At 34.9% G+C, this 16,087-nt stretch overlaps 1 protein-coding gene across 1 annotated transcript; it reads right to left on the bottom strand.

Moving 5' to 3' along the window:
- Positions 1-2,239: 2,239 nt before the first annotated feature.
- Positions 2,240-13,205, bottom strand: LOC123549786 (uncharacterized). Its single transcript, XM_053516838.1, has 3 exons — positions 13,184-13,205; positions 3,369-3,663; positions 2,240-3,125 (listed from the first exon to the last, which is right to left on the bottom strand). Exons 1-3 carry the CDS (start codon positions 13,203-13,205, stop codon positions 2,873-2,875), a joined length of 570 nt encoding a protein of 189 aa, XP_053372813.1. The 3' UTR covers positions 2,240-2,872.
- Positions 13,206-16,087: the final 2,882 nt, after the last annotated feature.

The raw sequence follows: 16,087 nt of genomic DNA, 5'->3' as shown, positions 1-16,087 counted from the left end.
AAAAGTAGTGTGGTCAAATGCGAAGAGCAAAGAGCACAGTTTGTACAGAGATGCTATATGTAAATCAAGAGAATTAATGCATTGATGAGCAACAATATCATATGAATTAGGTCTACATGCATTGACCAAAACTAGCAGTTTGGCCTTTTTCATACTTTCTGATTTCTGATTTGAACTGCTCATGTCTGTTGAAATACTCTTCAAAGTCAGGAGAGTTATTATTTCAAACACCTTTTCTTTGCATGGACTTTCAGTTCGTTTCTGTTATATTAGTGTCTTCTGAAATACTTTCCTTACGAGGTTTTGTTTCTTCAGACTTGCATAGAAGCAAACACTTAAGAGCTTCCATTACAGTCCTGTGTTCATTTAGGGTATGGTTGTAGCGTTTACCTGGTAATACTTTATCAAGTGAACCACTAGAACAAATTCCTGATTCTATTACAAGTTCTGCAAGACCATTGCCCTTCATAAATTTTCCTATAGGCCCAAATATAGAGCAGATTGTGTGAAACACACCCATTCTAACAATTATGTTACCAAATCCATCTCTAGACTGCAGAACCAAAGAATATGCATTCTTAGCAACAGCCGAGTCACATGTCAATATACTATATTTCTGACCAACTTCATTACTTGCATCTACTGACGTTTTTAACATATGCTGGACTGTAGCATTATCATTGATCAAATAATTCGAAGGTGCCATATATATGAAGCAAGTTGGAGCACCCACTCTTTGCAAATCAGTTCACACATTTATTTATTTATTTATTTATTTCATTTTATTTCATTTCGTCTCATTTCATTTTCAACTGAATGAAATTAGTTTCATTTCACATGAAAAATGATTTTTTGTTAATCTTGATGGTAAATTCAGTTTGAAGAAAATCATATACAATTTATCTAATGAGTAATTTTCGTTACACAGATTTATAATTTGTGATATATTTATGTTTTAATATATATAATACATTTTTATGAAATTTGTACATGTTACATATCTTTATTCAACAAAATATTTTACCACATCCCAAATAGTTTTCGACTTTTTTTAAAAAAAAAAAAATATTATACATTTGAAACTCATATTGTCAACATTATATTATTTCTATCTTCTTTACTATACATGACCGCTTATTTTTTCTTGATAATTAGAAATATTTTACAACCAGTATAATTATGGCAAGTTCTTAGCTGTTATAACCACAATTTCTTTTTATAACACTTTTGACATACACACTTCAAATAAAATATGAAATCACATAATTATATTTTCTATTTTCATTGCAAATTTTGGTAACGTACAGTTGATAACGTAAAGCACATGCCTATAAGTGTCAATTTTACCTGCAAAATATAAATCTGTATATTCTTTCTTTATATATTGATAACTGTGTAGCTAGTAAACCATTTATGGCTAACTGTAGTGCCAGTCAGTATTTTCTAGAAATTATAAATGGTAACGTATAAAGTAGGCTGTAACGTAAAAAGAACCCGACTACCAGATGGCAGAATTTCTGGAATGATAGCTTATATTATATGCTTTAAGAAAATCATAGCGTAGAAATATCCCTAGAGGTGGGGATGGGGGGTTATTGTCAGCTCAAGGTATATTATTGTCCCAACTGCTTATTTAACTCGAAAAATAACTGAGCCGTTCTCCAGCAAAACCGGGCTTAATGACATTTTTTTCGATTTTTAGGTTTTGACATTTTCCAATTTATCAAGCTTTAACAAGTATGACTGTGAAAACCGTTTTATTCTATGTAAATAAGTTTTTTATTTATAGAGTTTTAAAGTTACATGGTGCTATGCTCAGGAACGTCAAAAATGCGCTGTTATGACGTCGTGATAACGTCGTAAAGAGCTTTATAAAATGTGTTTCGGTGTCAGTTATAATTACTATTCAACATTATTCTGCAGGCTATAACTATAGGAGAAAACATTTCTTCTGTCAAAATAAACGTCTTATTCAGTATAAGATACATATATGGTAATTCGTCTTTCGTTTTGATATACATGTAGATCTAGTGATCATTGCGATTTAAAAGTAACTAACCCACAGTTTTCCAAGATTTTTTCAACATATTCATTTTCACCAAGTTTGAAATAAAATGAATATGTAACATTGAAAAAATGATAAAGTTGGTGAAAAGAAGAAGTAAAAATCCGTAAACACACAAAAATAGTGTATTTGTTTACATTATTTGAAAAGCGTTGCAACGGTTTACTACTGTTTTCACAATATATTTTGTCATTCATAGGGACTTCTTTGACAAATTCATATCTCAATTAGTTTGTGCCACTAACAACTTTCAGAATAAACACATGCTGATTTTTGAAAGAAAAATATTTTCGTCAAAAATGTGTGGGTTAGTCCCTTTCAAAACATGGGAGTAAAACTTAATTGTATATAAAATTCTTGAGTCTCATCGATTTTGCCCTTTCAAGAAACAATGTCTGTCTAGTTTCACATTTATTTAACATTATATTTAAACATATTGTTATAATAACAACGTAAATATAACAGCAAAAATTAAATAATTACTAATTACTAATCGTTTTAGTCAAGACGTACCAGTACATATGAGACCCGACACGAGAAAATGTGTCTTCGGGAATCTTCGTGAATTTCCGGAAAGTGTTCATTTAGGCTGTCCTGAGCATTAATACACCTGAAAATTGCATCTTCAGGTAGAATAAGCCTTCTTTGACGTAACAACGAACAGTGTGGGCCCTGATCGTACTGCGCGGATGCGCATGTTGATCCGGGTCCACGCTGGTCGCAAAGCCTCGAAGATTCCCGAAGGCACATTTTTCCGTGACGCGGCTCATATATATTCCAATTCAAGTGTCTACAAATGTCAAACAACTACTGATCACTAGGCGCTGGGCACGTGCTATCCTGGTGCACTGGGCGTACATAAGGTCTGACGGCCTTATAAAGGTAATCCTGGCGTTCTCGTGTAAGTCCATGGGCAGGGATAACTGTTGGTAAGTCGTCTGCTGGAAATACACGATCCTGAGACCGCAGCACGTTTACAGTCGTTTCATCTGTGTCTCTGTTCTCTTTCACAGTTACAACACCAGGTTTGTCAGAAGACATCTTGAAGTACTGGTACTTCCTGCATGAAGAAGAAAATGAAGTATTCATCGAAAACAAGCAAATAATGCTTTGCTTTTTATATGTATACAGCTTTGCAATAAATTACTTATTCTGTAACGCACTCTTGTGCAACGTGATTACCATTACCTAGCATTTTTGGACAAAATCACTAAATATTATTATTTTTTTTTGCAAAATAAGCATTTCGTTGATACAGCTTGCTTCTATGGACACAAGTGGCTTTGTAAAATATCATAGCTACCTTATCCCACGCATTGGTTTAATAACAGGTCCCAAGAACGATTTCCAGTCACGCCATTGCCAAGCAGGATATCGAACAGCTTCATTTGTAGCAGACGACATATCAACAACGTGTTGCAACTGAACAAGGGAATCATAATCGGTGCGCCGGTAAAGCTTCTTTAAAGAAGCAAATCCACTGTCAACAAGGCAGCGTGCATGGCCAGGAATCTGCATATGGTATTCGATCTCCTGGTGTATTCCTGTCATGACACGCCACATGAAATATCCAATCACATACTGATTCTTGTTCTGACCTGGAAATAATAAAGCAAAGAAAACTTCAGTGCATGGAAATAAGTTTTTATTTGCATTAATGCACGTTTGCTTAAGGCTTCAACGGTTGAACATAATGTTATTTTTAGTAATGCAAATCATTAATTATTAATGAAAGTCAATTTGATATGTTCAAAACTTAAATTGCAACATCAATTACCGTGAATACGGTGGCACAGAGGTGACATAGATGTTTTTCGGCGAACGCCGTCTAAATTCGTTTTCGTTACCTATGCCACGTGACTTCAGTTTGCAAATCAAACTACTTGATAACGCATTATAGATAATTTATCAAAATGGAAGATTTATGCAACACTCTGCCTGATTGGACGAGAGTGTCAATTTCTTTCACTCTGTTGATTGTGCTACGCTGAGTGAAATGTAGACAAAGCGTTTATCCCAAACGACGCTGTTCACAGTTTTAAAGCTAACTTTGGCTCAGTATATTTAGCAAAAATATTGATATATCTCAAAATGATAAGTAAGTTTAATAAATATGATAAAAACCTGTTCAAATACCAACATATATCAAACTAAAGAAAGAGCTAAATACGGTCTGTGTATCACATGAATAAGGGTGTGATAAGAGTCTTTTATGTAGAGAAGTGCTTTTTAAAAGATTTCCCTTGTTACAATTGTCGTCTGTATATGAAAAGGTTTTCTTGCTTTTGTGACTTATTCAGATTGCATATTAAAATGAGTACTTGTTTGCTTTGATATATTTGTTATAAATTATTTAACTGATTTATTATATACGAATATTTTTCTTTAGTATGGTATGCAAATATTGAACTCAGTTGAAATCTGTTTTATTATATATATGCTATATTATGACTGAATCTCATTACTCTGAAATGAAGGTACGCTGCATACAGTTTATCTATGTGATATGACTACGGTCAAACTTTGCTTATGAAACAGAAATATTGAAATAATTACAATTGTATGTTTTGCTTGACCTTCACTTTTTTTATAGGTGTGACGTCATTGTCCAAAGATTCATGAATAGCGAATATGCATTTGTTAAAGCGGGATCAGTTGGCCTATTTTAGAAATAAATAAAAATAATAAATAAAAAAATCCTTTAATTGATTTTTTCTCATGTATTCTAATCAAACTTGATTTGTAGCATCTTTATTAGGCCCGCAGCCAACTTTGTTCAGCTGGGACATTTAACCCCTTTTAGGGGCTGCTAGAGCTAAAACTAGAAATGCCTTTATACAGCGTCTCATGAACAACTTGGTGGATCTTTGTCATATTTGGTCTGGAGCATCATTATAAGGTCCTCTTCCAAATTCATTTATTCTTCGCATTAACCACTAAAATGTAATGGATTTTTATCAAACTCGATGTGTAACAATATCGTAAGGTCTCCTGCTATTTTGTTACAAATGGGGATAGGGACCAATTTAGCTAAAAATATAAACACGTTTAATGACCTCTTCTCATGAACCGCTTCATGAATCTTCATCAAACTACTGCTGTAATTATTCGTCTAAGGATAAACGAAACAAAATTGCAACCCTACGAAACCTTTGCGAAAAATTAAAAGAGAACCATTTAAATTGTTAAAGTGCGGTGTTTAGTTTTGCAATTTGAAAATGTTAGATGAAAGGTGAATGTAAGATGAAAAATTCATAAACTTCTTTCCTTATTACAATTCGCCGACCATCATTTTTAAAGATATTTCTAGTTTTATATTAATACGTGCGCACGTAATACCTAATACGTGTGCAGGTACTAGTACAAAAAACATCATCGCACATACTATTAAAAAACATCTTCGTACGTATAAAGTAATACGTGCGCACGTACTAGTACAAAACACATCATCGTACATACTATAAAAACATCTTCGTACGTTAAAGTAATACGTGCGCACGTACTAGTACAAAAAATCATCGCACATACTATAAAAACATCTTCGTACGTATAAAGTATATGCAATGAACCGATTTTTATTGTATATATTAACCATAATTTTGCTTTTTACATTTTTTTTTTATTTTTTGTATGTTTGCCGTGCCAATTGATCTCAACAACATATAAGCTGGAATCTTTGTATGAAAGTTGAATTACAGTGCATGACATGGTACGATATATGTCGGCGCGCGCGCGCTCTGCGGTGCAGGAGCGTAGCCCAAAAAATCGGATGCCTATGAATTGCATCGTCAAGTTTCCGTTTTTTTTAAGTAACAGGAGAAAATATGCCATTTCTTAAACGGGAGATTTGTGGACTTTTCACCTTTTATATAGGTAGGTTGAATTACAGTGCATGACATGGTACGATATATGTCGGCGCGCGCGCGCTCTGCGGTGCAGGAGCGTAGCCCAAAAAATCGGGTGCCTATGCTTTTGTCGGGTTTTCTGATACCGACTTTCTGAGGTCACCTCTGTCTCAGAAGTAAACAAATGTAAACACATTTCTAAAATGCACAAAGCAATGCACAAATCATTATTAGTGAACTATTGGTTTAGAAGAAAACTCTTACCTCTAACTCCTCATCCATATTTAATTATCATTAACTAGATCTATCCAAAAACAAGAAAACAATCGATTTAATTTACACACGTGTTGTTTGTAAACTTTCTGAAAAGTTGATGACGCACTGTGCTGATGACGTCAACTTTTAAACTGGTATTTCCAAATAACGTCACGAACGTCAATAAGCCCGGTTTTGCTGGAGAACGGTAATAATGTTTTACTAAAACGAGACCAGGACGGAGAAGTATGTTCTTGTGACAGCAATAAGTGCAAAAAACGTCAATACATAAAATATTAACATATATTTGTCGCGGGACTCATATTTCCATGGTAATGTATTTTCTTACATTTTAAGCAGCTGTAAATGGTAAAAGGTTTTTCGATGGCCTCAGTGCAATTTTCTTATGACCTAAATAAAATATTATGGCTAATATTGGCATAATATCGAAGACTTATCATTGTATCCTATCGCATCTTAATGTTAAAAGTAACCATGGCAAAAGGGATGTTTAAAATATCTTATATCTTGCTTTTTTCGTGATTTTATTTATCTTTAATGTGTGTGTGTGCGTACGTGCGTGCGCGCGCACGCGCGCGCGTGTGTGTGTGTGTTTCCGTTGTAACATTAATTTAGTTTACGAAATTACTACTGGAATATGGATAGAATTTGCACAGTTATTAGATTTTATCTTGCCTCCTACAAGTTTCTTGCATTTCTATTGGTCAATAACGTCACGTGGAGACAAGATATATTCCATATCCTGCTAGTACATTTCAGATATGAATTTTGATTAAAAAAATGGCTGCCGCTTTGTTAATTTACAAAATATTAGATTATAGCATGTAAGTAAAGGGTAGTCGGCAAGATAAAATCGTTGCACAGCTTGTTGGTGACAGGATACGGGATATACGCTGTCGAGGAAATCCATATCAGGCGAAGCTCTCGCCTGATATGGATTTCCTCGACAGCGTATATCCCGTATCCTGCCGCCTGATATGGATTTCCTCGACAGCGTATATCCCGTATCCTGTCACCAACAAGCAGTGTAACTTATAATAAATACAAAATTATTACTGAAAACGGAAAAAAAAGGAATTTAAAATTAAACTGCCAAAATAATTACTAAAAATTATTTATCAACATCCATTTTCATACTTTACGCATGCCATTTCAATACACTGAGTACAAAAAGGCCGCAAGATCCATGTTGCAAATGTTGTCTCTTGCTTTACAAAATTCTTTGTTTTTTTTATGCTGTTCCTTTTATATCAATATTTCACATAAATTTCGTACTAAGAACTGAACATTTTGTCATATCGTATCGTATCGTGTCGAGTCGTGTCGTGTCGTATCGTATCGTGTCGTGTCGTGTCGTGTCGTGTCGTATCGTATCGTATCGTATCGTATCGTATCGTATCGTGTCGTGTCGTGTCGTGTCGTGTCGTATCGTATCGTATCGTATCGTATCGTGTCGTGTCGTGTCATACCAGATTTATATAGCGCCATGTCATCAAGCAGTTCATTAAAATACAGTCAAGCTAAACCGTTAAAAGGACTTTAGATATGTCTATTCAAGATCTCGAAGGTTCATCAAGCTGTTACATTGAAAACAAATCATTCAAAGGGTTTTCTTCTGTTTAAGCCCCGAAAGCCCTTTAATACATTCAAGCGTAACCATTTGAAAATCAGCCATGCCACGATGTTGGAGTTCTGTCTGCTGTTCGGGGGTGTGGGGGAGGGGCGGGGGGATAGAGGAAATTAAAACTGGTATCAAATATTCCTACTTCATGTCAGTGTTAAATTTTTAATAACAGAGAGTTTGATCTTTATTATTACGCTTCGACTGTTCCACAAAAATAAATCTGTTTCGGTCTTTCAATAGTTGTATTTCAAAATGCAGAAAATGGAAAGATTCAGAATATTTATCCATAATAAACTGTTCAGCTGGGTAATATGGTATTTTCTGCAAAATCCTACTTCATACTTCTTTTCATGATTACATAATAGCAATAAATATCTATACATGACAATTATGGTCATTACAGCAAGTGATTTATTATACCAGCATGTGCATATTTAACAGGTGTCCCACAACATTGCAGCCAGACTGGGACCCGAACCCGTTCACACGGAATACCGGTTTGAGGCCCAAACCAATAGAGCTACAGGACCGTATACGCTTTCTCTCCCGAAATGATGATGTGACTAAATTTTATTTTGTTCTCCAGTTTATTTGAGTACCAAATGTCGTAAGACTAAGCAAGTAACCCCTATTGGCTGCAATATGTCCTATGATGAGGAACCGGTGCCTCGTAAGGGCTTTGTTACACCTCAAAATGGTAGCAACACATTTTGGTAGTCACTACCAAAATTCGGCCGAGTTTTGGTAGCGACAAAATGCGTTGCAAGGGTACATATGATGTGTTAAGGATCATGGAATGGAACGTATTTTGGTAGTTTTTTTTCTAAATCAGGGGCTGTGCTCATTTTTACATTACGCATAAAAGAGAGAGATAAAAGGAGGGAAGGCCTCCTATAAAAATGGTGTTGGAGGGGTTCGGAGTTACCCTCCCGAGATATAGTTTTCGTATAAAAACAACCAAAAATGTAGATTCCTGTGCGTGCGAAAGGGGCCTAAAACGACGCTTCTTATGCAATAACATTGTATTGTTTTGTTCTTTTAATGTGCTAGTGCTGTTGGAGGGATAGTCCACCGAGATTTTTTAAAGCACGGAAATGTTGAATTCTGTAAAACGAAGTATAAATGTGAGGATGGCACGTGGATTCTCCACCTAGATATTTTTTTAAAACATCCCACATAAACATAAATGGTGAATTCTGTGCGTGTTTTAAGGGTCTTAGGTAAATATTTCCGGCAATAAAATTGTTTTCTCTTTAAAGGTGAGGGGTTTCGAGAGTCCACTACAGATATCTTTGAATTACATCGTAAAAAAATGATAAAATGTGGGCGTGGGCTTACTCAAATAATTTTCCAAAAACTAAATTCTCCGTCGTTAGATTTAGATTTTTATTTGTATGTATACATGCGAGTGGTATTTTGGGGTCCTCCCCTAACAACGCATGGAAATGTTGGGTTCTGTATGTTTAGATGGGTAAGAAATATATCATTTACTCAGAAATGACGCTTCCTCATCAATAAGGTATACAATGTCATGTATCTTATTATTTATCTACATATATAAATGCGAATGATTTTCTCTAAATATTCATCGCAGATTTTGACTTTCTTCTTCATTCGTATACGACGTATTATGAGAACGGTGGCAAGCGGGCGGCAAGCGGGCGGCTGGCGGGCGGCAAGCAGGCGGCTGCAAAAGTTGTTTACTAACTTATTTGAGCAGTTCTTATCCAATGTTCACAAAACTTGGTCAGAATGTTAACATCTCGGGCAAGTTCGATAATCAGCCGGATCGTCCCAATAGTTCCGGAGTTACGCCCCTTTCATTGCTCAAAATTGCAAGTATTGACAGCGTCCGCTCTTTAACTTGAGCAGTTCTTATCCAATATCCACCAAACTTGATCAGTATGCTGATTTGCATTATATCTCGGCCAAGATCGATAACTAGTCAGATCATCTCAGTAGCTCTGGAGTTATGCCCCTCGAATAACTCAAAATGGCGAATGTTGACAGTTTCCGCTCTCTTACTTGAGCAGTTTTTGGTCCAATGTTTACCAACCTTGGTCAGAATATTTATGGGCATATTATCTCGCGCAAGTTTGATAACCAGTAGCAAAAATAACTGCTAAATTACTTCTAACTGACCTCTCTCACGTGTGTTCCAATGATCCTGCTTGACTGAATCTAGGGCCGTTATATTTTCAAGGTCAAAAGGTCAAGGTCGGATGAGCGACTAAGTTCCATCATGACTCTCTTTGAAATAATATTGTCCATTCGTCACAAAATATTCTTTTTGTAAATCATGAGATTATTATTAATACCGTTTTGCGTTGGATGTGTACATATCCAACGCATTTTGGTACTACATTTTTGCAAACTACCAAATTGCGTTGAGTGTTACGCATTTTGGTAGTGACTACCAAAACTCGGCCGAATTTTGGTAGTGACTACCAAAATGCATTGCTACCATTTTGAGGTGCAACAGGGCTTTCCGATGCTCAACCGACTACCATTTATACGGTGTTCCGTTAGGGCCAGCGCCTGCTCCCTTTGAACGCGAAGCGCGAAGGTACGACGATGGTGACAGTCCGTCGTAGTGTTGCGCTTCATCATCGTAGTGTCGCGCTTTATCATCGTAGTGTCGCGCTTTGCCATCGCACTGTCGCGCTTCACCATCGTAGTGTCACCATCGTACTGTCGCGCTTCGCTATTGTACTGTCGCGCTTCGCTATCGCATTGTCGCACTTCACCATCGTAGCGTCACTACCGTACTGTCGCGCTTCGCCATCGCACTGTCGCGCTTCATCATTGTAGTGTCACCATCGTACAGTCGCACTTCGCCATCGCACTGTCGCGCTTCGCCATCGCACTGTCGCGCTTCACCATCGTACTATCGCTTCCTGTTAAGCATGCGCAAAAGAATTCACGTCAGACGGAGGGACGTGCTTTGGAGTTACTTACTAATAATCTTGTTTAACATAAATCTACATTTTTATCAAATACAATTCTTCAATTAAAACTTTATGGTCAGTGGACAAAAAGACAGGGTCGGTCGGGTAAGAGGAAACTAACAACTGTATTCTAGACCTAATTAACACTTTTGTATAAAATTTACCATAAAGCTTTATATTATGCAAATTTATACAAGCGTGTTTATTTATTATTTTTAGCTGACAATATATACTTTTAACGTTTCATGGCTTGAAATGAAAGAGTTGATTAAATAACATTTTCTCACAAAACAATTAATTACATGTAAACGCATTATCATTTATTTTTCCACAGAGAGGTTAATTTTGAATACAATGTTATTTTGTTCATAAATAACACTCGGTTGGGTGATATTCTTTTAAACAACAACCTACCGGTTGATATTCATATTTATTATCGCTTAAGTAAACAATGTAAAATAGCCATAGACCAACGGAGCCTATTTTTGAATAGTACATTTCAAACAATATTAAGGTATGATATTTTTAATATCATCATGCCAGATGATATTCATTCGAGTGACACTCTACCGGGGAATTTTCAGTTGAATAACACCCGGATAGTATTCGTTTGAATAACAGCTGCCGGGTGATATTCATTTAAATAACATCAGGACTGGTGATATTCATTTCAATAATACCCGTGCCGAAAAGCGTTCCAATTATTTGATGCCAATACTATACAATACAGAGTTAAATTAAAGTCGGTCCTTAAGTAAACAGAGAAAAGATGGTTTTAGCGCGACAGTACGATGGCGAAGCGCGACAGTACGATGGTGACACTACGATTGTGAAGCGCGATAGTGCGATGGCAAAACGCGACAGTACGGTGATAAGCGCGACAGTACGATGGCGAAGCGCGACAGTACTATGGTGACACTACGATGGTGAAGTGCAACAGTGCGATGGCGAAGACCATCGTACTGTCGCGCTTCGCAATCGTACCGTCGTACCTTCGCGCTTCGCGTTCACAGGGAGCAGGCGCTGGCCCTAACGGAACACCGTACATGTATAATGCAAGATGTTTTCCTCGTATTTTCCATTTGTGTTATATTTACGATGCCTCATAGATGCCAGAAAGAATATTGACACTGTTATTTTTCTTCAGAAAATCGATGTTACGTTTTGGAATGTACTCGAAAGTGATCATATAATGAAACTGTCAGTAGGCATGTGTTTGTCATACACATCACCGCTCTAATTTACCAGATCTCGAATCTATAATCAAAGCTCTGAAAGGACTGTTAGCCAGTGCTTATTGAGTGATATTTCAATCGATACACCTGAAGAATCAACATTTCATTGTGCATAGACCCGTCATGATTTGAACAATGTTAGTAGAGGTCCACTAGACAATGCTACATGTCAAATATCTAAGCTCTGTACATTGTGGTTCAAGACAAGAAGATGTTTTCCCTATACAACTCTATGTAAAACTAAGTTTGGCCCTTCAACCCTAACCCTAGAGCGGAGTGATTCCGAATATTTCGAATGTGAATATAAAGTTCATAATTACTCTAGAATCCGTTGCTGCTTGTTTTTGTTGTTTAAAACAGTAGTCCTCAGTTGCTCACACACTCACACAATACCAAGGTTATAGGCATACAGACACTAAATAGCCTGAGCACCTATGAAAAATGGTAGTCGCATAATGGCGGATTCAAATAGTTCTCAGTTTTTTTTGCTGTAAGAAGGATTTTTCCTTGAAATCATTGCTATATATTGGTTGAAATCATATTGCATGCCTATACTTGACATGCTGGTAGCATTTGCATGTTGAAAAAAAGACTCCAAACTGATTTAACATGTGAAATTTATTCATACACCCCTACCCTAAATTGTGATTGTCATTTCAGTGTAAAAATTACGGTGTGTCCGTTTGACCAGAAATATTTTTCTTGCATCAAACATGACCCCTACTTTTCTTTGGATATTTTTACAGTATAAATGTTGCTCTACAAGAAAATGTAAGTTAAAGAAATTTGAAATGGGTCTAGGTGTGTATTGCAGCATTGTGAAAACTTGTCATTTTATATAGAATATATAGTGGCGGCTATTTAGTGTGTTATAACCTATAAAAAATAAATATGGGACTACTTTTTACACGTCCAGAATATCCGGTTACATAGAAATAAAAGGTAAACTCAAACGACGCGAGGTTGAAACATGGTAGCTGATTTAGAGCTATAGACTGGCTAAAAAGGAAATTATGATAGAACATATTTATTTATCTATGCTAAAACAGACATCTCTGTAAACAAGATATAACTAAAACTGAACAACATGGTGAAATAAACTGTGATCAATAAACTTGTGTTATTGGATCTATATCATATGAAAATAAGTGTAAATACTTATTTGAAGGAGGAATCTGTTTGTAACATACTTTGCACATGTTCCGTTACCATTCCAGTAATCTTGTTGATTGTATCGTTATTTTCTCAGAAAACAGTAGAGGAATATTTAGTTATCAAGTTATTAAATACTCTTACAAAATAGTTTAGTTCCATACTTCTCAAGCAATAAATTTGTTTCCGTAACGGCGCTTTAAAATACGTTACCACAGTACTTTGCTGTATTTAGAAATATACTTTAAGGTATTAATTCTAACATTCTTTCTTTACTTTTGTCAACCAAAAAATCACCTGAAACATTCATTACACATTCAATGTTCCTTTAATGCATCTATCAGTTTAATTATACTAATATCAGTTTCTTAATTATGTTGTTCTTTTATTTGATGGTTTCAATATTGTTGTCAATAATTACATTTTACATTGATTATGTATTTTATGTATATATTCTGTATATCTCAATTATGTATACACCCCTGCATCCATACACTGATAATAGGGTTACAATTTGGGGCTCCGATTCATGGAAAATGTGTTTTTAATGGAATATTTATCTTTGTTTTGTGTGATTGTGAAGTGTATCTATGCAGTTATTTACGTGAGAAATAAAGCATTTTGTTTTTGAGTTTCAGAAACACATTCATTGTATTGAGATATTTATGGGCTTATTAATAAAATATTCACTGTTGAAAAGCAGCACTGAACAAAAACTAAACAACAAAATGAAATATTCAGGTAATCTTTAGATTTAAACTTATGAAATTGCAAAAAGCTGTCAAGGATGTGAACAATATTAAGTGTTTGAAAACCAAAATTGTTAAGAAAACAAATACTTAATGCTATTCAAAACTTCTAGGAAGATACTGAGTGCCTTCTGAACGACACTTCAGAGTTGCTGAAAACATTTTGCAATAGACTTACGAAGATCCTTTAGAAGCAAAGAACGCAACCAAGCAAATACTAGTAAATAGCAAACTCAGTTGGATCAAGTCTGTTTATGAGAGGTAATGAAGTGTGAAATACACCTTACGTCCCCCTAGTACTGGCTTAAGAAGAATTCTGTTTTAGTATACATGATCAAAAGGTCCAGAAAATCTAACAACAGTGAAACAAAGTACGAGGAGACTTTTTACAACCATCACATGACACTTAAAGACTTTTTGTGATAGCAAATATTTATTTTTAAGATGGTCCTTTGGAAGCAGAACAACACAACCAAGCTAAATAATAGCTGACTTGATTTGATTGTGTCTGTTCATTAGATGTAGTGAAATGTGAAACTGCCCTCACGTCCCTAGCACTAGCTTAAACAGTGTTCTGTTATAGTAAAATTGAATGAATTAGTTAATAAAATCTGAATCTAAAATCAGATGAAATGTCTGAAAAATATGAACTGTAGACAATTTGAGGCAGCAGTGTTACAAGAATCACATTCTGTACGTCTTGATTAAGAAGTGACTTACAATATTTTCACTTTAATGTTACCTACTATAGCATATATGCTCTCTTGTTGGTTAACTGTTATGAATAATGTGTTGTTTTATAACATATTATTTATAAAATGGAAAGCAATTGACAAAAGATAATAGGTTTCTAAAAAGCACTTTATTTTTTTATGAATGACATTTGATTACACTTTGATTCTGAAGCAATTTGTATAAAGCTTTCGAGTTTCTTGCAAGAGTTTGAACTTTTGACAAAGACAGGTAATGCCTTTGTTATCACCTTTGGTACGTAATTTAATTGATAATCAAACTTTACTTGTTATGACTGATGCATAGTTTCTCTTAGTGTTTCTCTTAATGTTCCGGTATATCCAGGAATATTCCACCACATAGTACATTTAGTCCTTGTCTGTACAATTTAAAATATTAAAAAAAATATTTTGTACATTCTGTCATTTTTATAAATGTTTCAAAATGACTACAATAGTCTTCTTTAATTCATATCTATCAAGTATAAATTTCTTATATCTTGATTTGGTATCACTAAAAGATAACAGTTTTGTCAACCTGGTAAAAGTTTTAAAATCTAAAGTTCTTACTTTAAATACCTGCATATTTTCTTTTGTTTGTTAGTTTTGGTTTAGCACCACTTTGCAACAGAAATTCAGTCATATAATGTTGAGCAGTTAACCTAACAAGTGTCCCTGGATTCTGTACCGGAACTACTCAGTTCTCTACAGGCAAGTGCTAAGTTCTCCGTATTATACAGGTGTAAGTCTATTGACTTCAGACGAATCGTCATGGAGAGCAAAGGCCTCATCCGTCTCAAGACCCTATGATTTGTCCTGTCGAGCTAGGGTTGGTTTTGTATACGTTGTTATAATGCTACTATTTTTAAAATTCAAAAAAACACTTTTTATAAAACTTGATTTTTACTCACAGGAATACTGCAAATTAAATATCAGCTGTATTATCATAATATTATAAATGCACAGATGGATATTATTGTATGTTTTATTGAAACTCCATCTAAAATTATAGTTACATGGATAGTGCAATATATATTTTAGGCAATTTCTGAAATAACAGAAGAAAACCTTTTTAAAACTTACCGCTAACAGTTTAAATAAATCAGTATGTGACAATTTGGGCTTCGATTTCTTCTTAAATATCTTTTAAAAAAGCAATGATAGTGGTAACGTATTTTAAAGTATGATACGGAAAAAATCACACTGTCTGACAAGTAATGCATAATGTATTATTATAGTACAAAATAAGTAATGTTTATTTATGTTTCTGGAATATTTTCTAAATAATTGATGCAATACAACAAGGTTGTTGAAATGGTAACGTAACATGTGTAATGTATGTTACATTTTTATTCTTCCTTCAATTAAGTGTTAACTGTATGTCTGCGAACATTATAGACCACATAAAAATTGTTATTTCATTGATGACAAATAATTATATCATTTTATTCAGTTTTAGTGG

The sequence above is a fragment of the Mercenaria mercenaria genome, chromosome 10, assembly GCF_021730395.1.
Source record: "Mercenaria mercenaria strain notata chromosome 10, MADL_Memer_1, whole genome shotgun sequence".
Lineage (NCBI taxonomy): Eukaryota > Metazoa > Mollusca > Bivalvia > Venerida > Veneridae > Mercenaria > Mercenaria mercenaria.
The sequence above is the reverse complement of the archived record's forward strand: the minus strand, read 5'-3'. Positions and strand labels throughout refer to the sequence as shown.

Bases quoted from the DNA above. Each gene is read 5' to 3' on its own strand.
- LOC123549786 (XM_053516838.1), bottom strand. From the start codon at position 13,205: ATGGTAACGGAACATGTGCAAA. The intron at 3,664-13,183 runs GTATGTTACAAA...TATTATTTCCAG, and splicing joins GGTAACGGAACATGTGCAAA to GTCAGAACAAGAATCAGTAT. The intron at 3,126-3,368 runs GTAGCTATGATA...TTCTTCATGCAG, and splicing joins AAACCAATGCGTGGGATAAG to GAAGTACCAGTACTTCAAGA.